At 34.5% G+C, this 25,850-nt stretch overlaps 1 protein-coding gene across 1 annotated transcript in view; it reads right to left on the bottom strand.

Annotated features, from left to right (window-relative positions):
- The window catches only part of HSD17B4 (hydroxysteroid 17-beta dehydrogenase 4), a 90,016-nt gene that overhangs the window by 51,257 nt on the left and 12,909 nt on the right, over window positions 1-25,850 (bottom strand). The window contains exons 3-13 of the mRNA XM_059916933.1: window positions 22,297-22,404; window positions 20,304-20,363; window positions 19,001-19,022; window positions 18,854-18,900; window positions 17,301-17,385; window positions 16,022-16,209; window positions 9,785-9,876; window positions 7,143-7,167; window positions 5,430-5,558; window positions 2,102-2,205; window positions 421-657 (exon numbers count right to left, since the gene is read on the bottom strand). Of these exons, the coding sequence (XP_059772916.1) occupies window positions 421-657; window positions 2,102-2,205; window positions 5,430-5,558; window positions 7,143-7,167; window positions 9,785-9,876; window positions 16,022-16,209; window positions 17,301-17,385; window positions 18,854-18,900; window positions 19,001-19,022; window positions 20,304-20,363; window positions 22,297-22,404 (1,097 nt within the window). The remainder of the gene's footprint in view (window positions 1-420; window positions 658-2,101; window positions 2,206-5,429; window positions 5,559-7,142; window positions 7,168-9,784; window positions 9,877-16,021; window positions 16,210-17,300; window positions 17,386-18,853; window positions 18,901-19,000; window positions 19,023-20,303; window positions 20,364-22,296; window positions 22,405-25,850) is intronic.

Here is a 25,850-nt window from a genome sequence, read left to right as displayed (position 1 = left end):
AATATTCTTCACTCTTGCTCCTTCATCACTATCGTCAGGTAAGGATTATCATACCCACTTTATAGATAAGGAAACTGAAGCTTAGAGAAGTTATTTACCCTTGGTCAAATAGCATGTAATGGCAGAGAGAGAATTAATAACATTATGCCAGGGTTATGGACTGTACATAATTATTGTTGTCTTCTTTTTGCTTGCCTTTTCAACTAACTCTCTACCCTTTTTTTCTTTTTAAGAAAAATCAAAAGACATGCTAAATCTTTATCCTTGAATCAACCACTATAAACTATTGTATTAAGACACCATACACACACACACACACACACACACACACACACACACACACACACAGCATGTGACATTTACCAATCATATTTAAAGAAAGAGAAGAAGAGCAAAATAAAGGTTTCTTATTATGCATACCTTTGCCAAGTTGACTGAGAGCCCAGGAATCTCTGCTAATCCTCCACCCATTATAGATTTCTGAGCTAGAATAACTCCGAAGGTAGGCAAACAGGAGAAATCAGAACTCCCTTCATAAATAAATTTCAAATCTTTCGGTTCCTTGATAGATGCTCCCACTCCAAGGGCATACATAATAGTGTCCAGTTCCGTATAAGAAGAAGAAAATGGAGGAAGTTTATGGCCAATAGCTCCAGCCTATGGAACAATTGTAGAAAGTTATTTTTTTCACTGATATTCTTGTCAAATCTTTAAATTTCTGACTTTTCAAAACTATTAACTGCTACATACTTAGCTTTGTGAATAGAATGTCATTTTAGTAAATCTGATAGGGTTTCATAATTGTTTCACTATATTTTTTAAATAAAATCAATTATAATGTATGGAAAAAGACCTCATTTACAAATAAGTACTTTTTTCTTGCCCGCTTCTTGCTAACAGATAGTACATCTCATTTTCAACTTTCCTGTCTCTGCTGATGGAAAAGCCTATTAATACAGTGACTGTTAGCTACTCAAAATTACAAAAAATAAAAAACTTATTATAAACAGGGATAATGAATGGCTCTATAAGATCTATTTTATAAAAGTCAGTATAAACAGATGAGCAAAACACTGCTTAATGCTTGTAAATCAGACTCCCTCATAATGGTTTTGGTTATAATTAGATTTTACCGTAAGCTCCTACCCAGGACTGTCCTTTATCTAATTGGATATTGTATTTTTCTATTTAGTGATGACATGCCTAGCTAATTTGTGAAGCATATGTTAGGTTATAAAAGAATCATGTCCAATTTTTGATCACTTTCATTCTAAAGCAAGAGTCAGCAAACAACAGCTGAGAATTAAGAATGGTTTTTACATTTTTTTAAGAGTGGTCTAAAAAAAGAAAAAGAAGATTATGTGTCAGAAACAGTACGTGGTCCATAAAGCCTAAAATATTTACCATCTGGCCCTTTACCAAAAAAGTTTGCCAACCCCTGCTCTAAAGTAAAATCACATTTATAAACTGATCATATTCTCAGGGTTACAATTAGATTGTTTATTTCATCACTATGTCTCCCCTAAGTCACAAAACACCACAACTGAATGTGTCAAATGACTTATTTCTTATTATTTATGCACTATAATTTTTTTTTAAAAAAAGAAGTACTGGAGATAGTTAATCAGCAAACTTCACAAGAGCTATAACCACAGCTCTATTAGAATTTCTGACACAATGGGAGACTTTTTACTTGCAGCCATGTTGAAATATTTCCAAAATACAACCTATCGATGCTTTTCCTTAAAAGAAATGACTCAAAAGAGGCACTAAGTTAAATATCCTTTTCTAAAGAGTTAGAAAGTGACTGAAGGACGATTATCAAAAATGCTCCAAAAAACAAAAAAAACACTTGTTTATTACACTGAAGAAGAGAAAGTAAAAGTTACATTTAATATTTTAGCTTTATGTTCATTCAAATTTTATAAACATTCAGTACATGTTCTATAAAATTTTATGGTCACTCACCTTTCCTATTTAACAATAAATTAATAGCTTGGAAAAGCATTTTTTGCATAAAAGAAAAGAAAAAAGAAAAAAAGGAAAGAAAAGAAAAAAGTCTCCAGAGAAGGCAAAGCGTTAGGCTTTTTCTTCCACTTACAAATCCTGATGTAGCTGTTGATGTCACATTACTGGTATGATTTGCCGAAACTCCTCCATCTGAATCTATTTTATTTAGAGCTTCAATTATACCACCAATTGATTCTAAAAAAAGGAATAAATAACAATAATAATGCTTTTTTCCATCAACAGACGAATGGATAAAGATGTGCTACATATATACAATAGAATATTACTCAGCCATAAAAAAAGAATGAAATAATGCCATTTGCAGTGACATGGATGGACCTAGAGATTGTCATACTGAGTGAAGTTAAGTCAGAAGGAGAAAGACAAATATCTATGATATCACTTATATGTAGAATCTAAAAAAATGGTACAAATGAACTTATTTACATAACAGAAACAGAGTTATAGATGTAGAAAACATACTTATGGTTACCAAGTGAGAGGGAGAAAGGGAGGGATAAATTGGGAGACTGGGATTGACATATACACACTACTATATATAAAATAGATAACTAATAAGAACCTACTGTATAGCACAGGGAACTCTACTCAATACTCTATAATGACCTATATGGGAAAAGAATCTAAAAAACAGTGGATATATGTATATGTATAATGGATTCACTTTGCTATACAGCAGGAACTAACACAACATTGTAAATCAACTATACTCCAATAAAAATTACTTAAAAGAAAAATCAGTCCCACTATGGTGTGGGAAGAGTATTTGCATATGTGAAATATCTAGCCAGTTATTTTACAGTGCTATTTAAATAGTGACCTACAAACTTCCAGATTTTTCCTATATAGTTGAACTATATTTCATTTCTACTGAAAAAAATTTTAAATCATGAATGATTCAAGTCAATCAACTTCAGGATAAATAAGGATGAACGAATTGAATTTTCTCTTTAGGATCACTGGAATTTAAATAAGACAGAGTGCTTTGGTAAACTTATTACATAAAGATCATAAAAGCATCATCTTTCAAATATCCTAAAGAGCTAATATTCTCCTGGTGAAATCCAAATAAATGTAAGCTATTTCCAAAAAAAAAAAAAAAGAAAAGCTTTTGTTACAGACATGACTAAGAAAAGCTACAATGCTTTAGACAATCATTCCTATAACATCCAGCAAGCCTGCTGCAGAACCTTCGCTGGCATTCATGAACTGACTGTATGATGTCAGGCTATTGCAGGAAAAAATCGTGAAAGACTCTGAATAGACCAAAGATAACTGGGTGTTTCCAACATACTCTCTCCATGTTATGATTCCAAAGAGGCTCTGAGCTTTGCAAAGTCTTTGAGTGATTTTACAACTCTGTAAAGTCGGATCCTTGTCCACAGATGTGCCATTTCCATCTGGTGGAGGGACAACTAATTTTCCTTCTCTCCCCACCATCACTCCTCCTCTAGGATGCAACAATGTCAAGATTACCCCCCAGGTCTCTGTACAGGTAACTGCTCAGGAAATATTACTGAAAATTCTTCCAGAGAAAACCACCGTTATGACTAGTGACTACGGACAGAATTCAGAGGCTGCTATTCTGGGGTCTAAAAGGTTAATAAAGGAGATTCACAGAGTATCCACATATGCCATAACGTTCCAAAAGCTCTGGGACCTTTCTAACAAACCTTAGATATATGGGCGTCCTTCTAAACTCAGACAAAAACTATAACTAAACTACAGAATGTGAGATGACCAGGGCTCTCTGCCATTCCTGGTGACACTAGGTAGGTTTCTTGCCTACCAATCCTCCTCTTACCACCTCATTTAGGCTGCTGCCTAGATGGGAGGCTATTTAACTGAAAGTAACCTCGGTACAGGTTGGCGGTACTGCACTCAAAGACAGACCACCTGAGTTAACTCTTGGCTCAAACATTGAGAAAGCTTGGGCCACTTACTCAGCTTTTCTGGGATTTAGTTCCATCATCTGTAAAATGAGAATGATAAAATATGGGTGCTTGGAAAGTCGTGATTCTACAGAAAGTGTAAGATTTTTTTTCTAACTGTACTTCAAATACTAGGGGTATCTTTTCATTTATAACTATATAATTCATTGTTAGCTTTTTCTTTATATTAGTCTAATACTTTTAAGGCAATAAAATGGAATTCTGACCTCAGAGAAGAGTTTTTAAGATATTTCTTCCTTTTTCCTTTTCCTAATTTTCATTGATAGGTGACTGCTATTCGGAGACTAAATTTATCTCAAATATCAAAAAAAAAGAATACAGAAAATGCTACTGCTAATGACATAACAATCATGTTATCCTCTGATTGAGAAAAGTACAATGAATATTTCAGTGAGTGTACCAGCAGACAGGAAAGTAACATTGGGATTAAAAAAAAAAAAGAACAGTCATTTTTCAGATATATTCTTCTATCAAACATTAAATATAATACTAGGAAGGGAAAAAAAAAGATTTTTCTGTAAAATAATCCTGATTCATGATCCTTCCCAGAAAGGTCCTTTAAATTTCATATACTATATACATATGTGACTTATACTAGAAAAAATAATGTGACTTTTATTGGCCATCTCTTCCTGTGGCATATCATAGATGATTCAATAATTCAAGGTAACAAGAAGCATTTACTAAATCCTTTCTATGAGTTCAGCACTATACTAGCACCAAATACAAAAGGACATACAAGATACATTCTCTGCCTCCAAAGGAACTTATTATGCAGCTAAGAAACCACACACTTATGAAACAAAAGCAGTGGAAAGCAGTCATGATTAGACGCTCAAGTTGTAAGAGTTCAGCTAAGAAAGAGATCAATGAAGCCCAGAATATCTGGTGAGGTTTTGTTGAACATCTGGGGCTTGAGTTTTTCTAAAGAAGCACGGAGATTAGCAGAGGTGATAAAAGGAATAAGAGGCATCTTAGAAAGGCAGAGAAACAGTAGCAAAGACAAAGTGCTAAAACAAAGCAAAATCTATTCACTAGAGAGAAAATACCTAAGCCTAAATAATATAAGACTTAAATAAACTTTTGCGGAAATAAAGAAAAATCAGGTCAGATAAGGAGCATGTGATTAGATAAGGCAAGACTTTGAAACCAACCACCAGATGGGGAATAGATGCATTGAGCACAAATGGGTAAACACCTCCTACTATCCTCTCAATCACACATATACCAAAAAATCAGGATCATAAGAAAACTGAAAAACTGACAGTGGGAGTAACACACATACCTTAAATTGGAGAGTTCTAATACCTACTGGAGCAGAAAATGTGCTCTAGATGATTTGAGCATCTAAGTTATCACAATTAAGAAGACAATTCCATAAGAGAAGAGAATGCTTTGTTGCCTCTGATTCCCCAACCAGGACTGAACTGACTTGGGACTCTTTACCTTGAATTCTCTGAGGCTTGGTGGCATTATCAAAGTCACAGATCTTCGTCCAGTTAGCCTTCACCGCCTCAGGAGTCATTGGCTGAGTCCTCTGTCTTACAATGGCTCCAAGGGTCCGCTCCCATCGTACTGGTTATAGAAACAAAACTAAGATACTGAACACATAGTTTAAGAGGGAGACAGAAAGCAGAATTCATGAGTCCCCTGAATTTTTTTTTTTAACTTCAAGAAAAATGGAATTTGGAAAAAAGATTCTAACTTCTAAAGATTTTTACTACAAATTTTTTTTAAAAGAATAACAAACCCATTAGGATGTCAAATTTCTTTTTCTAATATTTGAAGCTGAAGGGAAAACCTCTCCCTCCTCTGACTATGCCAGATACTACTAAAGGTAGGATGAAATGTTGGATCAGAAAGTTAAATTATATATAATCACACCAAAAGACTGTCTTCATCACCACAGATCACTTAGATAATACACTTTAAGGTAACAGAACAGAATAGAGCTTTGTTGAATAGCAAACTGAAAACTAGTGGTGATAACAGGCCAAAGACTCCAGATAATCAAATTAATATATCAGACAACCCCACATAATTCTCCCATTTCCTCCCTTTGCTCTTCCTCCTTGTCCATGGGAAGTCAACTAGATTGCCCAGATTCACAAAAATCATCATTGCTGCATAAATTCCATGAAGATAATTTTTAACATTGTGTCTTTTTTAAAAAGCCTGAGGAATAAACAGAACCTTATTTAAACAGAATGGTCAGACTTTGATGATTACTAAATTGAAGATTTGTCCTGGGGAATGACAGAAGCTTCTAGAGATTTCTTATTGATAAAGTCCCATATACAGCTTTTATTGCAACAACTGATCTTCCTTTCTTAAAAGATGTCATAAGACACTTAAAAATGTTTGAATAAGTTACTTCATAACTTAGAGAACAGTCATTAATGATATTCTACAATATGTTGTAACAATGTCATCCAGTAATGGCAGCCTTTTAAATAATTCAATTAATTTTGATACCAGCATCCAACTGAAAACTTGAATTGGGATATTGGAATGTTCACAATATTTTTTAAACACCATAAAGTAATTATCCAATTTGGAGCTCACAAGGTTTAAGAACTGGGGTAAAAGAGGACTTAAGCCAGATGAATTTACTGTTGGGCTGAAGGAGAATAATTTCTATAAATCAGCTGCAATTTCTCTTCTACAAAGCTGTCCAGTGTGATTCCCCACTGTCTCCTTCTGATGTCTCATGCTCCAAGGAAGAAAAGAATCACTGAGAGAATTGGAGAACTTGCCTAGGACAGAGCTCTTCCCATCTTCAAAAAACGCCCTCCCTCCCACTCACTACTCTGCTGAACAAGCACGTGGGGTGCCGGAGACATGGGAAGACAAACATCAATATAAAGAGAGACTGTGCTGTCTGAAGAAACAGCCAGTTCTGAATAGGACAGGACAAATATTGAATAAGCACTGCTAATAGGAAAAAAACTGAAAAGATCCTTGAAAATACCACAGGCCTGCAGGACAACTTCCATGTTTTAGAAGACCTGTTGCTATAACAATGTTTGAGTTTGATTATGCGTGCACTAAATCCAATGGTTCGGCATTTGACAAGGTCTTTACCCAGCTCTACCTGGATATGCAGGTTTAAAGATATGGAAATAATGTATGGCAAACCAAAAACCAAAAGAGACTTACATTTTCCAATCCATCCTGCTCCAACCTACCAAAAAGAGGAGGAAGAAGTTATACCATCTAATGTGAAATTACTAATAGAATTTTTATGAAATTAACAAAACAGGCAGCTATCTTTTTACGAGTATCAGAATGCTAGATGACAATGGATGAAAATAATGCAGCTCTACAAAAGTCCGTTGGCCGGCATGACTTTGCACTATTCATGTTATCAGAGTAGAAAAATAAAGCAACACAATATAGCAGAAATGCATGTAGTAGAAAAGCATGACTTTGCACAGAAACCAAGGTGCGATACCAGTTCTTCTACAGACTAGCTGTCTGATTCCTGGTCAAATAATTTGACTTCCCTAAACTCAAGATTCCCCTTATATAAAATCAGGATAATAATACACTCTTCATGAAGTAACCATGAAGGTTAAACAATATAAATACCAAATTTGCCCAGCACATCACTTGAAATACATGTCCTTATAGAAAGACTTAATGAATAAAAAAAAATAAAAAGCAAAGAAAAATAAAGCCAGGATTTGACTTAATGAACTACATATACTCATTTTAATGAAACACCTTTATATAGAAATATGGCAAATGACCAAATACATTAATCACTGTACAGAAAGATGGTATTTTTTCTAGAAGCCATTCAAGGAAATCCTCAGAAGAAAATGTCTGATGTAAGAAAATCTGTTTGTCATATCTTCAAACACCACAACTACAGTGTTCCACATGCATATAACAGAAGAAACTGTACCAGCAGACAGCACACTTCTCAGTGGCTCTATGCTCAAGGGTATGGCTTTTTAATCACTCATTCCTTTACGTATATTAACAGGACAATCGGCCTTGATGCTATCAGAGTAGCTAAAGTGGCAGTGGTACTGATAACAGGCAAGAAAAATATCATCTTTTATCATATTTGGGGAGTGAAGAAACAAGCTGCAAACTCCTCACAGGTGCTAGAAACGACAGCTCCAGTCGATCCAAAAAATCTCTATCTGCCACTCTAGATATCTATCAAAACTTGGCAAACAAAGTGTCAATTTACATTTAAGGTTTAAGGTTTAAGTCAGGATATTACACACCGCTCTTACTGTATTTTGTACTCAGTCTCACACAGCAAATGTCCCTCACTAAAACTGTTCACAATATAGTAAAATAAAAGAACAACATACAAAACTTCATCTACAGCATCATCCTAGTTATCTGTGTATGTCTGGGTATGTGTGTAAATTGTATACCTAAAAAAAAAAGACTATTCGTGTAAAATGCACATCTAATAAAAGACTGGAAAAGAATATCCATAAAAATATGAATAGGAGTTATCTCTCGATAGTGGTAATGTGGGTGATTTTTATTTTCCTCTATATACTCCCCTATATATTTGAAGTTTTCTACAAAAAGCATATATTATTTTTGTTCACAGAATTAATAACAAATATAAATGTAAAAAACAAAGAATTTTTTTTTAATTCCTTAATGAGATAAAAGACAGGCAGACCAAATTTTGAGCTCCACATGGCTTGATATTATTAAATTTCTCTTCTTTAAATCTAGAGTTGTAAAGTTCTTTCCACCTCTAATTTTCCACAATTCACAATCAACGATTGTGATTAAGAAAGCAGAGGTGCCTATCTCTGCATAGACATGTGTAGACTGTTTTTCATTTACTAAACAGCTTTTTATTCAAATAAATCAGGCTAATATATCATTCACTTCAAACTGAGCCAGGTAATTTTGCTACCAAGAAATATCTTTGGATGTCATGTATTCCACATGCAACAGGTTTATTATTATATTACCACAGAGAATCAAATAAAGGGGGGTGGTCTAAAATATAACAGTTTATGCTAGAAAAGAAAAAAGAGATCAAACTCAAATGAGGACCAAAAAATATATAAATCAGCATAAGGAAATCTAACGGGACTTTGATTATAGAGTGAAAACTGAACCTCACTGGATAGTAGGATTATGTGTGGTTTTTATTTTTATAGCAAACATGTAAAGCTTTGCGATAGGGAAACATAGCAAAGTTTATTTTTAAAGTTAATACAAATAATAAGTTGTGTTTACTGATCTATCATACCCAGACTGAATTCCTGCTATACTGATATAATAGTTAAAATTGAGGGGTGACTGCTAGGTAGGCTAAGAGTTTAAAAATATGATCTCCAGTTCTCACAACAAAACCCCAAGAAAACTAAAACTCAGGGAGGTTAATCTGTACAATATTCCAGCGAGCCAGCAATTACCAGAGCAAGAAATCAAAACCTGGCCCGGCTGACTTTAAACCATCACCTCTGTCCTTTCACTTTACTACTCAGCATCTCTAACCAAATGAGACTTTCTGTATCTGACTAAACACATCAAACCAGCCAGTCACATTTTCATTTGACAAGAATATCAGAAATGAAGAACTAGGGAAGAACAATTTACAAAGTTGCTGTTACTTTCTCAAAAAAGGACATTAGTCATACTTGTTCCTTAACTGTAACACATACATAATATTAAAAAATATACAAGTGATACCAACTGATGCAGATTTTTACAAATGTGAACAATTGGAAAATACTAATTTTTGAATCATTTTTTATATTTAATTACACAAATATTGCTTTGGGAGAAAGTGCAAAGGTGCAGAATACCTCAAACAAGCCACCATTTTCCTCACAACTCTCATGGCAAAGCCAAAGGACCAGGGGTGCCACGTAATCTGGCTTCAGAGCTTCCAGAAGATCTGAAATAAATAGCCAAAAAAAAAAAAAAAAAAAAATCTATCAATAAGAATATATACATATTCAATCAATCATTTTACTTTCTGAAAATTCCTCACTTATAAAATTATAGGTTCAGAGACTTTTTAAATAAATAAGAAAAAAATTAGATATACATAAATAATTAGTATTAACATCCAAGGCTTTTAGAAGAATCTTTTCATCCCAATGGAGACATTCAGGCTTCTAACATAGAAGGCATCAGATATCCCCTTCCAAGATGGGTAACGTACTGTTTAGAAGACAAGTTAAAGCTGCCTTGGCAAAGACTGGTGAGCAAAGGCATACATAGCATAATGAACTTAGGTACCATTCATTCCCAAAACTATTTTGCTCTCCCAGAAGCTAGAAAACTACAAAACAGCCTTGACAACTGTAATGGCAGTAAGATGATGTAAAATGGACCTTGCAACCGTGACTGATGAGTCACAAAGTGTAAGAAATATTTTCCTGTTGCATACCTTCTGTGAGCGACTTAACAGAGCAGAAAGGTACTACACAAGGAGCATGAACACCTAGATTTTACTGCTGGCCCTGCCATGTAGGCAATTTAGGGCATTGAGCACAGCACTCAACTCTCTTGGACGTGTGTCTGCATCTGTAAGATGGTAATTAAAATGCGTTACCTGCCTATTCTACTAAGTTGTTGCAAGGCTCAAATGAGACACGATTTGTAAATACATCTTATAATCTTTAAAGAATCAAATAAATGTAAATTTTAACTGTGAAGGGACAAAATACAGTTTTATATTTTAAAGTGACAAAGATGACATTTACAGTCCCTGTAAATTAAAGAGCAGCTCTAAGAACCTTTCACTTTACAGTATTCCTGACCCCAGAAACTGTGAGATAATATATACTCGTTGTTTTAATCCACAAAATTTGAAGTAATTTATTACACAGCAGTAAATAACTAATACAGCTTGGGAAGTTAGTTCATGGGTATTCATCCTAAGATTATGTTTCATTTCATGTAAGAAACATGTAAGTCACATACATGACTTTCCATTTTTCAAATATATTTCAAAGGGGGAAATGAAATTGCAAATGTCTCCACACATTACTCATAACACCTGGTTCTTTAACAAATAATTCCTTTGACAGCCTGTAAGTTAATATTTCAGAGGAAAAGAGGAAAAACGCTGAGGCAAAATAAACTTTAGGCTTTTTCTAAACTATAAAAAAGTAATAAATACCAAAATTTAAAATAACAGGAATTCAGAATCTGAAGGGCTTTTAAAAATGATCTGTAACAACTCTCTTCCTTTACAGAAGAGAAAGCAGGTCCAGAAAGATTAAATTATTTGTCTAAAGTAGATCTTATTCTCCAAACATCTTTCACTAGGGTTTGGTGGGCATAAAAGATACTACATTGAACAGTGACCTAACATCTCTAGAGGTCAAAATTAATGGAAGCTACATTCCCAAAGGAAAGCAAATTTAAAAGCTAAAGTTTTCAATATTTTCTTGGAAACTTGCTGCTTCCCCAAGAAAGTCTACAGCCAATGGCAAAAAGTGACTAAGGTAGGAGTCTAGCACAGAAATGATAAGCATAAAATTCTAAATAGTGGTTATCTCTTGGCATGAAGCAGAGGAACAGAATAGAAGGTATAAAGTTAGATGCAAGTAATGTTCCAATTCTTGGGTTGAGCAGTGAGTTCATGACTATGTATTACATTTTGATGCTTTACTTCTTGCCAGTAACCTACACTGTTGTGCATATATATGTAGCATTATACTTAAATAATCCAGTTCTTTAACAAGAATTCCTTCAATAAGATATGAGAGTATAAAGAGTTTTTAAAATAAGGGACTTTTTTAAATGGCCCTGTTGACAAAAGAAAAGGAAAAAAAAAATTAGATCTCAGGTACAAATAGCTATTCTACACTAAAGCAAACTGGTTAGGCACAGCTCTTAGGAAAAGCTAGCAAGTACATACTTGGTATTACAAATCCCAAGTTCTAAAATGAATGTTAGCTCAAACGTGGAAAGTAAAATGGTACTGTGAATAAGCATTTGTATGCCATGAAGCAGCTAATTCTAAAGTAATTTCACTCATCAATTGTTTTGTACTGTTTCACAGAAACTACTTTTAAAGTATTATAGATATTTTCTTTTTAGAAATATGTTAAAACCAGGAGTATCAAAAACCATACAGTTTTCCACCAGTCAAGTATTCTATTTCTTATATAACTAAATAAATAAGCATTGGCTCTCAATCATACATTTAAATTTTTAAATTTAAAACTTTGTATTTCATGTTTTCAAAGAACAAAGTTGGAAGACACATATTACCTGATTTCAAGACTTACTATAAAACTATAGTAATGAAAACATCATGGTATTGGTAAAAGGACAGGCCCATAGATCAATACAACAGAACAGACAATCCAGAAATAGACCCACACATACATACGTGGTCAACTGATTTTCCAAAAAAGTGCAAAGGCAATCCAAATCAAGAATGAGGAATAGTCTTCAGGACAAATGAACTCGCAGTTTCTTCAACAAATAATTGGCACTTTTTCAAAAGGGAGAATGAACTATCATATGTTAAATAAAACTTAAGAGATACAGTAACAAAACGACTGTGAACCTTGTTTAGATCATTGTGGAATAAACTAACTCTAAAACGATATTTTTTAGATAATGAGGAAGTTTTCATATAAATTTGGTATTAGACAATGTTAATGAATTATTTTATTTGGTGTGATATTGGCATTGTGGTTATAAAGTCCATATCAGTTAGAGACACATTTCCAAGTATTTATTAGGTGAAATGCAACATCTAAGATTTGCTTTGAAATGTTACAGAGAAAAAGGGAGAGGGTAACAATAAGACAAAATCATTTTGAAATATGCCCAGAGCATTCTGTTCTCCTTAACAAAGGCCTATCCTCAAGGGAAGCTACCAGAGCCTTATTTGACCTAAGGGAAGAGCAATTAGACTAGTGGAACCCCTCTAGCCTTCCTGTCTCAAATAAGGGGAGAAAAAAAAAAAGGCTAAAAAACTCTACTGAAGCTCAGAGTCCAGAGACTTTGACCTGCTAAAAAACTTGCGGATTTAATCATAAGATTATAGAACACTTCCCCTCGCCGTAATTTACAGCCACTTCAACAGGCCTCCAGTATAACAACAGTGGATTACAACTGAGAGAGCTGCAAACACAAAGAGTACCTAGGGAAACCCAAAGACAACAGGGGACACAAAAACAACGACAAAGAGGAAAATGTAGCCTCTGACACCAACAGCTACAGCAACCAATAAACGCAACCTAACTCCTAGCCAGATAAACGTGAAACCTCACAATAAAGCTCTGTATACCACACTTTCTACTACCCCAATACATCATGTTCAGTTTTCAACAAAAATTTCAAGGCATGCTAAAAGACAAGAAAAGTACGGGCTGAGGAGACAAAGCAAGCCTCAGAACCAGTTTGAAATATAGCAGAGATTTTGGAATTTTCAAACTAGGAGTTTAAAATAACTGTGATTAACATGCTAAGGGCTCTAATGGAGAAAAGTGGACAACTTACAAGAACAGATGACTACAGTAAGCAGACAGAAGGAGATGCTAAAAAAATCAAAAGGAAATGCTAAAAAACAAAAACAATATAACATTTTGAAATGAAAAAAGAAAAATCAGTAAGCTTGATTTGAATATATGTCAATAGAAACTTCCCAAACTGAAATGAAATGCAAAGAGAATAAAGGACAAAAAAATAAAAGGGAATAGAATATCCAAGAACTGTGGTATAATTACAAAAGATATATTGAGACTTCCCTGGTGGCACAGCGGTTAAGACTCCACGCTCCCAATGCAGGAGGCCCGGGTTCAATCCCTGGCCAGGGAACTAGATCCCGCAACTAAGAGTTTGCATGCCACAACTAAGAGTTTGCATGCCACAACTAAGGAGCCCATGTGCTGCAACTAAGGAGCTTGCGAGCCACAACTAAGGAGCCTGCGAGCTGCAACTAAAGGGGCCCACCTGCTGCAACTAAGACCCGGCCCAACCAAATAAATTAATCGATTAATTAATTAAAATAAAAAGATAGAACAGGCACATAATGGGAATACCAGAAGTAGAAGAAAAAAAGAAAACTACAGAAGAAATATTTTAAGCAGTGATGGCTGAGAATTTTCCAAAGTTAATCACAAATACCAACCGCAGATCCAGGAAGCTCAGAAGACATCAAGTAGAATATTGCCAAAAATCTACACCTATTATTATGCATACTATATTCAAACTGCAGAAAAAACAAGGAGAAAATCTTGGAGGAACACAGAGGGGAAAAAATACCTTATGCATAAAGAAACAAGGAAAGAATTATGTCAGACTTTCCTTCAGAAACCATGTAAGCAAAAGAAGAGTGGAGTGAAAGATTTCAGGTGCTGAAAGAAAAAAAATTACCAACCCAGAATTCTGTACCCGGTGAAATTATCCTTCAAAAGTGAAAGAGACTAAAGAGAATAAAAAAACAAGCTAAAGACTGGGAAAAAATATTTGCAAAACACATATCTGATAAAGAACTTGTTTCCAAAATATTCATGGAACTCTTAAAACTCAACAACAAGAAAACAAAGAACCCCCCCCGCCAAAAAAAGAAGAAGAAAACAAAGAACCCAATTTAAAAATGAGCAAAAAAATAAGAACAGACACATCACCAAGGAAGACAAATAAATGGCAAATAAGCACAGGAAAAAAATGCACAACATCATAAGTCATTAGGGAACTGCAAATTAAAACAATGAAATACCCTATACACCTATTAAAAGAACTAAAATGCAAAAGACTAACAATAATAAATGCTGGCAAAGATGTGGAGCAACCAGAACTCTCACTCACTGCTAGTAGGAATGAAAAACGATACAGCCATTTTTGAAGACAGTTTGGAAATTTTTACAAAGCTAAAGACAGTCTTACCATACAATCCAGCAATTATCCTCTTTAATATTTACCCAAATGAGTTGAAAACTTACGTCCACACAAAAACCTGCACATGAATGTTTATAGCAGCTTCACTCACAACTGTCAAAAACTGGAAACAATCAAAATGTTCCACGATAGGTGAATGAAAAAACAAATTGTGGCACCTACATACCATGTAATATTATGTAGTGATAAAAAGAAATAAGCTTCAATCCTCCCAGACATTTGGGAAAAAAGGGAGAGGACGAAGAGATGGAACACAGGGGATTTTTAGAGTGAAACCATTCTGTATGATCTATAATCGTGGGTACATAACATCATGCATTTGTGAAAACGCATAAAATCATACAACCTAAAGAGTGAGCCCTAAAGTAAACTATTAACTATAGTTAATGATAATCAATCAGGGACTTCTCTGGTGGTCCAGTGGTAAAGAATCTGCCTTCCAATGCAGGGATGCGGGTTCGATCCCTGATCAGGGAACTACGATCCCACATGCTGAGGGTCAACTAAGCCTGGGTGCCACAACTACCGAGCTCACGTGCCTCAACAAGAGAGGCAGCGTGCCACAAAATATAGAGCCCACGCACCCTGAAGCCCATGCGCCGCAACTAGAGAGAGAAAACCCACGTGCCACAACTTGAGAAAAGCCCGCGCACCACAACAAAAGATCCCACATGCCTCAACGACCCGATGCAGCCAAATAAATAAATAAATAAATAAATAAATAAAAATTGATCAATACTGGTTCATCAATTGTAATAAATGTAGCACACTGATGTAAAACTGTGTGGGAGGAGGAGTATATGGGCACTTTCTTTACTACCTACTCAATTCTTCTATAAACCTAAAACTGCCCTAAAAAACATAATCTATTAATTGTTTTAAATAATTATTACTATAAACCAGTAAGAATGCTATTACCTCATTCTGTAAAGAAAAAATGTATGTATGTCTACCTACACAAAGAGAAAGTTTACCTCAGTGTGGTAGAATTATGGGTCATATTTTGTTTGTGCTTTCCTAAATTTTCTATAATGAACATAAACTACACATAATGCTTTTTTAAATTGTAAGGAAATTTTTTTAGCTACTCAAAAAATTAAATACTTTTACAAAGCTCACGCCACACAGGTATGTGAGGAACAGCATTAAAAAAAAACTAAACTACTTACCATCAGGCAAAATGTTCTGGGTCAACCGTGATCCAGCAGTAGGGGCAATAGTGTTACAATGAATGTTGCTTTTCTCGCCTTCAACTGCAAGACAATTTGAAAGGCCCAGAAGACCCAGCTTTGCAGCACAATAATTTGCCTGGCCAAAGTTGCCATATATTCCTGAAGCCGATGAAGTCATGATGATCCTAAAAGGAAAATCAATCTCTCAACATCATCTTTTCTATATTTTGATACTGTTGCAACTCTTAAGCATTTTTTTTTCTTTTTCATTACTATTATACCTGTCAAAAGCAACTCTGTATACTACCATTAGGTTCTTAAAGTCATGATTCATATATCTAAATTAATATAAATAATAAAAGTAATCTCTCAAAATTCAACTGCGAGATTTAATTGTTTTAGAAAGAATCCCTGGTCAGGATCAAATGAATTCAAGTGTAAGAATGTATATTCATTATGTACTGAAAACAATAAATATTTATAAACATAAAATAAACTGCCAATTTACAAGTTAAAATTTTAGTAAGAAATATTAGATCATGAAGTTCTAATTCTTTAGTCCTCAGAACTTTGCTCCTTTCGCTTTCTGGATAATATTAAATGCCTCATATTAAACAATACCATCTCATAATCTGACCTAATCTCACTTACTCTACTTAGTAGAACAAGTAAATCCTATCATTTACTTTCAGAAACTGCTAGTATCAGGATATACTAGAACTCTCCAATAAGAACAGATATCACATGCAATTTACTTCTAGTAGATGTGTGTGAACCCTAAGTTAACAGGAATAACTTTTATGTTAGAGAGCATGGGGCCACTTACTAGGTCTGCCACGTCTGAGTCACACAGACGCAACTATAAGAGTCTTACCGTTCCTAGTTTACAAAGACTAACTCATGTCTGACCAGCGTCAGCCAGTAGAAAACAGCCACTCATCTCTCCCCAGTTAGTCACTGGGCACAAAAAATGATATTTTGGTTAGAGAATAAAGTACTGCTGAATCCTCAATGTTTGTACTGCTAAAATATCAGAGAATAGCAGGAGAATCATTAATAATGAAAAGTAGGAGGTGAAAAGAAATACTAAGTTGTCTAGCTAGCTAATCTATGACTGACACCAATGTAATGGGGAGGCATCTGCCAAAACTACATTTAAAAAGCCTGTGCATATCTGAAGGTGTATTTTTCAACGTCAAAGCAATTCTTTTCCTCTGGACATAAGAACCCACACACGGCATCTCCAATCCCCCTTGACAGCCACATACAACTCTACCTTCCAAATTTCTGTTTCTTCATGTGATCCCACGCTGCCCGGGTCACCAGGAATGAGCCCCGCAAATGAACTCTCTGGATGATATCTAAAACAAGAAATTTTTATCCTGAATATTGTCAAATTTAGACAGACCTATCTCAGAATCAACATAAGCAATGATTTACTTATACAAAGATGTTCATTTTATACCTAGCATTCAAATTCAACTATTGTCACATTGCACTCCGAGTAATCATTTTTGCTTTAGTTCCAGTTACATAACCAATCAATAATTCATACCCATTTTGCCTATAATTTATGATTAGATTATTATCTAATATATCTAACTTTATCATAAATACAATGCCACCTAAATATGATGCCTATGCACATCTAAGTACAATGCCATCTTTAATTTTTGCCTATTTTATATAAAAATTCATTAATACAAATAACCTAGAATTTTACATATATAATTGGGACTCAACACAAACGTTAGTTAAAGCATAATCAAAAACCACTCAGTTCTTCATCAAAAAATGTTTATAAAATGTTCAGTATATCCCTAAATCCCTATTTTTAACAGGATTTGCAAATGAGTTAGAGACAGCTGGGGGTCGGGGCGTGGAGGTGTAGGAAAGAGGGGGAGGGAAAGAGGGAAAAAGAGAGACAGAGAAGCCTGCTTTCTGAAATGTCAATCTAATGAACAGACAGCTTGGAGGATGATTCAGATAAACAAACAACTCCAGATTTAATCTTACTCTGATGAAACCAGAAGAGGACGCACTCCAGCCCCATCAGAGCTCAAAGCAAAGCACTGACTTAAGTCCCCTCTGCCAACAAATTCTATCCTTCTCAGCTCCTTTTTCTCTCCAGTTATTACAAGGGAATTGGAAGCTAAAAGCCTGTCTTTGCTTAATTCTAAGTCAGAAAGATATCTTGCTTCTTCCAAAAGAACTTCTGGCAATATTTCCCAGAAACACACTCTATAAACAATGATGTAATTCATCTCAGTTACCATGCCTGCCACCGTCCCAGCCACCAATGCTTGTTTTAGTTCTGATAGCCAATGAATATAAGTGCAAAAAAGAGCAAACAGGATAAAAAAATTTTATAACTTTGACTGTTCATCATCTAAACTCAATCTTTCCAACATGACATTCCTAATGGAAATTTTTCCTACTTATTAGAAGTTTCAAAATTATACCTAGGTTTTTCCCACCCAGTTCTCAGATCTCCATTGTTTTTAGTGCCTCAGACTCTCTTCCATAGCCTACTCTTGCTCTTGAAATAAGAATCACACAGCCAGACAAGCATGCAAAAGGCTGTTAGAAACAACTAATACTGCAAGAAAACGCTGACAATCTCTCAAAGAGAAAAAGGGAAATGAACGAAAGTCACAAAGCCTTTTCTTCCAACTGTTCATTTTCAGTTGTAAAGCTTACTCATCACTTATATTAGCAGAAGCAAAAATAGGTAGAAGCAAGTTTTTCCTTAAGTGTGTAAATGTATCAAATATTAGAAGGCTAAATGGATAAGTATGTTCCAGAGAACATATATTTAAAATAACTTACCCCAGTCTTCATCACTTATTCTACCAAAGGAACGGTCCCTCAAAATTCTAAAAAATTGATATTATATATGTTGAGAAGAGAAAGTCAACACTTAAAAAAAGTTTGCATGTACATTACTTTATTGGAAATTTAAAAAGAAATACTCACCCAGCATTGTTGATCACAACATCTACAATATAAAAATATTCAAGTCACAAATATAAAAGCAAGCATATTAATTTGCCTTTGCTTACAACACATTTCTTTCAAAAGTGTTCCCTGCCTCCCCCCCGCCCATGGAAAAGTAGATATAACAGGTTAACAAGTGCTAGCAGAACAAAATTTTATACCTATAGCAAAAAAAAATCTGATTCACAAAAGCACAATAAGTACCCCATTGTATCAGTGCTTTCCTCTCAAGTCTACATACCTAAATGTTTCCACCTCTACCTTCTGCCAAAATTCTGTGAGCTTATTCACAGAATTAGCAGTCACACAACTCTTAGGTTCTTAGAACTCAGTGGTAATCGTAAGCCATCCCTCAATTAACTTCAAAATTCACTGGGAAAGTTAAAAGTTTAAAAGATTTTTCCCTGCCACTCAAAAGTCAAAAGCCCAGAAAGGAAACCATTAGAGTTAGAAACTGATGGTCTATCTTCATACATAATTGCATTCTCACTATAAAATAAAAGGCATTGTTTCTTAAGGTTCAACCACCATCTTGTGGCTATTTTCACCTTATGACTTCAAAACTTTGTGGTCTCTATCCCTGTGTCAGACACTATGTGAACATGTCTCTTATAAGCTCAACCAAATATAGCTAGAAAAATATATATGCTAGACCAAAAAAAGGGGGGGGGGGAAACACATTCAAACTATAAAAATTAACATTTTTCAGATTATAAACATGTTGGGCTTATCTGCAGTAGTTTCCCTCTAGTAATTCAATAACCTTTTACTAACAATCTATGGGACTAAGTCAGGAAAATTAAACAATATATTTGAAATGCTTGAAATGCTTCTTAAAAATGAAGATTTTTATTTTATATAATTCATCGTAATTAATTTGCAAGATACTGAATCATTTTAATCTGAATCATTATAATTATCTAAAATATTCCACTGGGTCCTCTATTGCCAAAATACTGATTTATTTTTTATTTTCTAAATATATTTGGGGTATGATTAAATTATTATAAAACGGAAACTTAGAGAATACTTACAAGTTTTTTTAAAGGCTCTTAAAGTACAAAAAAATATAAAACAAACTCAACACATACATGCATAAAAACTGTCACCTCAAGCCCTTTGTGGAATAAGATTAAGGTATGTAAAAAAATTAAAATTTAAAACAAATCTAAAAATTTGATTACCAAAAAAGAGTTTTTAATAAACAAAAGTGAAATAAAAAATATTTCATTAGAAAGGTAGAAGCTGCTCTGTTAGTACCATAAATGCAAAGAAACATTACCTATTCTTCCAAAAGCATCCAGTGCTGTCTTCACAACCTTCTCTCCTGCTTCCACTGAATCTGAGGGAAAGGGAAATTAGGACAAAACTTCAGTAATATCCCTTACAAATGACTTTTAAATTCTGTGGCTCAGAGCACATGACACATACTATTCATTCAACAGAACTCATTTCCAAGGAAAAAACATTTATATTGCAGGCATGTAACAAACTAAAATATAAATGATACATGTTACAAAAGAAATTTAGTCCCTAAGGCAATCCTTTAACCTACCAAAAAAAACAAAAAAAGAGAGAGGGGGTAAATGAGAAGTATTTGACAAATAATATCCAAGACACCACGGTCCAACAGAACTTTCTGTGAAGATGGAAATGCTCTATTTCTGCACTAATATGGTAACCACAAACCACATGTGGCTCCTGAAATGTGGCTAGTATGACAAATGGAATAATCTATTTTATTTCATTTCTGTTGAATTTTAAATAGCCACATAAGCACTTCCCCTTAAGGATGCAAATGAGACTTTGAGAGGGAGGGAAGGAGAAGCGTGTTTAATTTGAAAAAGCATGTTCAATTCTGTATCACTACATTTGGAAAACAAACCTACTGTTTTTGTAATACTAACTACAAAAAGTAAAGCTCAATGAAATATTATGGATTTGTTATTTTCTGCTAATCAGCCCAGGAGAAGGGCTCATATCCCCAGAGCTGTGTGTCAAATGGTCAGCTGTCAACTCAACATCACCACTGCCTCTTTCTACTTCCTCTGCAATCACAGGGGGAGCCAGGTCCCTTCCCTGGGACCCATAAGCTCCTGAGTTAGATCTGCCAAAAAGAAATACTCGCTTAAAGGGAGGAAAAGTAGGAAGAGACTGTAAATGCAGGCAATCTTGTGAGCAGGTTGCAGATGTGAGACTGACAGCACATCTAGGTGAGCTCTTGAAAACCACCTGCCACAGGCTGAGATGGTCATCGACAGTCCCTGACATGCACCTGCCCAGACCTTCCAATGGTAAGTCTCTAATTCTTTGTATAAAACCCTTCACACTTGGAAAACCGAGAGGGGCTTCTGTTTTCTTGACTGAATCCTGATTGATACAGGTTGAATATCAAAACTGAGGGGCAGGGAAGAGAGTCTGAAATCTTTATCTTTACAAAATAGGTTTTAAAACCCCAGAAATTTTTTTAAGTTGAAAACATTTTTCTAGACTCTCAATGTGGAAATAAGATACTAAAATGTCTGTCTCATTATTCCCTTGAACTCTCAAAACAAATCATATCCTATTTCCTTTCCTCTAAAATTTCAGAATAAAGTCACTGGCAATCTAATTTTCTCCCTGGTCCATAAAAACAATCTAATTTGCAGAAAAGTCAGTAAGCACTAGCTTTTTAAAGTAAATCTACTCAAGAAGATTCCCTACAAATACTGTTAGAATCAATACATCAAACATAAAGGTTGTATTTGCTGTCGTTATTTTTTCTTTATTTTTAATGCCTAACTTTACATTTTCATAAAGATAAGAAAGTTACATACAGCAATGATTACCTGTGCAGAATGTAATATGAAGGCTGGGTACAGAAAGGGGGCACTTCACTTCTTACACTATATTACTTTAAGAAATGTTTTTTAAAAGCAATTTTAAAAAGAAGAATTTAATGTTACTCTGTAGAAATACATAAGACCTTTTAGCTAAGGCAGGTCTTTTAAGAAAAGAGCATATTCATATTCACATCTACAGTAATGTACTGATTATATCATGCGCTCATTATTAAAAATATTAAATAAACAACTGAATAAAAGTTAGACTCATGAAATAATCTACATCAAAAGTTTAAAAAATACGTCACTAAACATCTTTGGCAGACTTAGGTAAAATCTAATTTCATAATTATACTGGAATGCCAAGATATTTGCTCAATACTTATTAACATGAGAAATGGCATCAGTTGAGGAAATATAAAACAGGCAGTATAGTTCTCTCAAATATTGTACCATAGTTGGCCACTGCTTTTCCGCCTTTCCTTCTTATTTCTTCAACAACCTTATCAGCAGCTAAGGAGCCTTTACCAACTCCCATGAAGTCCCCTCCTAGATCATTCACTGCAATGCAAAAACAAACAAATAAGAATTCAGTTCTAGACCTTAAAAATATGAGTTGGAAATGAAATTATATTATTAGTGTATTTCTTCAGTCATCTTCCTAATTCCCTACTACCATATTCCCATCTTACTGAACATACCATGAGATACGTACTTTCAAAACATGCCTCTTTGTTTTTAAATATAGATATGAAAATATATATAGATATGAAGCAGAAAAATATTTAAACACAGGTTCATGTCATGAAATTTTTAACTGTGCAATGCTTCTCCTTTTTTAGAAAGAAAAAGACCATGATTCAACCCACTTTTAGCAAAAAGAAAGAAAAGAAAAAAACCTAAAGATCACTTTTAAGATTAAATACACAGGAAAACTGTATGGACATTCTTCAAAAAATTACAACTAGAACTGCCACACGATCCAGCAATCCCACTTCCACGTATTTATTCAAAAGAATTGAAATCAGGAACCAAAGAGATAACAGCACTCCAAATGTTCAATGCAGCACTATTCACAATAGCCAAGATGTAGAAATAATATAAATATCAACTGACAGATAAAAATGGATAAAGAAAATGTGGTACATAAATACAATGTACTATTATTCAGCCTTTAAAGAAAGAAGGAAATTTTGCAATATGTAACGACATGGATGAGCTTTGAAGATAATATGGTAACCCAGTCACAGAAGGCCAAATGCTGCATGATTCCACTTACATCAAAGTACCTAAAATAGTCAAACTCATAGAATCAGAGAGTAGAATGGTGGTTGCAAAGATTAGGGGGAGGAGAAAATGGGGAGTTGCTAATCGGTGGGCATAAAGTTTCAATAATGCAAGATGAATAAGTTCTATAGATCTTATCTGCCATAGAACATAGTGCCTGCAGTTCATAATACTGTATTGTACACTTAAAAATTTGTTAAATGCTCATATTAAATGTTCTTACCATAATTAAAAAAGAAAGAAAGAAAGAAAGAAAGGTTAAATACACGATGTGAAATATCTTCTCCATGTCAAGAAGGCCTTTGTTTACAGGAATGGTGATAAAGAACAAGCACGGGGCTTCCCTGGTGGCGCAGTGCTTGAGAGTCTGCCTGCCAATGCAGGGGACACGGGTTCGAGCCCTGGTCTGGGAAGATCCCACATGCCGCGGAGCAACTGGGCCCGTGAGCCACAATTACTGAGCCTGCGCGTCTGGAGCCTGTGCTCCGCAACGAGAGGCCGTGACAGTGAGAGGCCCGCGCACCGCGATGAAGAGTGGCCCCCGCTCGCCGCAACTGGAGAAAGCCCTCGCACAGAAACGAAGACCCAACACAGCCAAAAATAAATAAATAAATAAATAAATAAATTTATAAAAAACAAAAAAAATAACAAGCACAATATTAAACTCTTGGAGAAGCACACGTGAATTTTTATAAAACATAGTGTGTCATGGTCTACCAAAAAAAGAAATAAAAACTATTTATTGAAAGAGGTCAAAAATTACATACACAATTAATATGTGTTCAGTCACTAATTTATACCATATATGTAATTTATATGTTTAACAACTGACCACACTTACCACATAACATCTCCCTATATCCAATTATATAGATACAAACACATTAATTGCACATTTACTATTTGCAAGGAAATCTACAGAAATCTACAGATGTATAAGAATGGTGCCTATCCTCAGAGTTTATAATCTACTGAAAGTTAAGTATGTGGTAACTACACTAATGCACTAATTGCATCATAAAGTTTATAAAAGCCAACATAACTAAATAATATGATAACGAAGGTAATTTATACAATAATTTAATTATTTACAAAATAACATGCAAAAACAAATGAAAAGATATATAGATCAATGCCAAATAACTTGGAAAAAACAGAATTTAAAACAAATACCTGGGACAAAGAATTAATTTGCATTGCAAAGTGGTCATTTTTGTAGGGTTATTGCACACTGTGCAGAATATAACAATTTAAAAATTACTAATTAATAAATGGCATAGAGGTATATACTAAAATTTAAAGTCTCTTAATATTACCAAATTGATAATTACCATACCTGGGGAAAAAACAAAAACCCACAAGATCTTTTTTTCTTTTCAAGAATGGTCCTCTTTTGGTGGGGGCTGGAGTGAGGGCTGCAAGTGGGGTTGGGTGGTAAAGGGAGATACAGGGATGATACCGACCAAAGTTAGCCTAATGTGCTTTTACTCTTAAAGGAAATGAGTTTTTCAAAATGTGGACTGGGATATATTTTTTCTAACAACATAGTCTTAACAGCCTTACTGCAAATAAAAAATGCCTCAAAGACACAAAATAATGGGGAAAAGGCTTACATTATCCCTCAGAGATTAAAAAAGAAAGTGTTAAGATTCTCAAGACTAAATTCCTATTAATTATTCATTTCTGTACAATTACTCAAATGACAGGAAACAGTTTTTAAAAATCAAGATTTTAAAACATGCGGCTAACAGTCTATTAAGACCCTTTTTAACTAAGCAAGGGAACGTTCAAGAGCAAACTGGCAAAGGCCATACTTAAGTAAAGAAACAATTGTTCAATTGTGAAATGAAACACTACCCCCAAGTGGAAACTGTTCAAAGTGCAACCAAGTGCAAGCAAAGGTAAGAACTGAAGGCTGTATAAATAATTATTGAGATCAATGATGTGCAGTGAAACAGTTTCAGAATAGATTTATTCAAGACAAGTCTCTACCTTAGAGAGTACAAACTTAACACTGACCCCACTCAGTTATCCCACTATCACCAGAGCTAAATCACAGGGATTTCAGGCTTAACTAGAAAAGCACTGGTTACACGCTGAAGGGCTTGGATAGCAACAATGTTAACAGATTGTATACAAAGAGAAATGTATCCACACTATGTGACACTGTTCAGCTTAAATATATGACTAAAATTCTAATCACAATAATATTTTAAAATACCATTACCACCTTATACTGGTATGTATATACTTTACCTTTTCAAAGACCCATCTATGTACATTGCTGCATTTGATCTCCATACAGCTTTTTAGGAGTTTGGCAGGAACAGTTGTTCCTATTTTCGCAGAAGAGCAAAGTTTAGGAAAGGTTATGTAACTTGTTCCAGGCTCCAAAGCTTGTCCAGCCTCCAAGGTTGTATGAAATGGCAAAATTCAGACTAGAACCTGGACCTACCACAATACCACTCTGCTCCTCTAATGCTGTAAACAAGTTTCTTTTATCCTAATTATTTCCACTAAAAAAAAAAAAAAAAAAAAAAAATCACATGGGCTTGGGGAGAATATAGAAGGAACAGTAAATCAGCCACCCCAGTCAAACAAATAGCTTTAAATTAGGGAGTAAAAATGGTTAAGATTATGATAGTTAAGGACAGAGTCTTTTCAGCTAAAACCATCAAAATATCCCCCAAAGTGATATATTTGTAAATCCTCCATATAAA

This window comes from Balaenoptera ricei, chromosome 3, assembly GCF_028023285.1.
Source record: "Balaenoptera ricei isolate mBalRic1 chromosome 3, mBalRic1.hap2, whole genome shotgun sequence".
Classification (NCBI taxonomy): Eukaryota; Metazoa; Chordata; class Mammalia; order Artiodactyla; family Balaenopteridae; genus Balaenoptera; species Balaenoptera ricei.
This window is presented reverse-complemented; position numbering and strand designations above follow the sequence as displayed.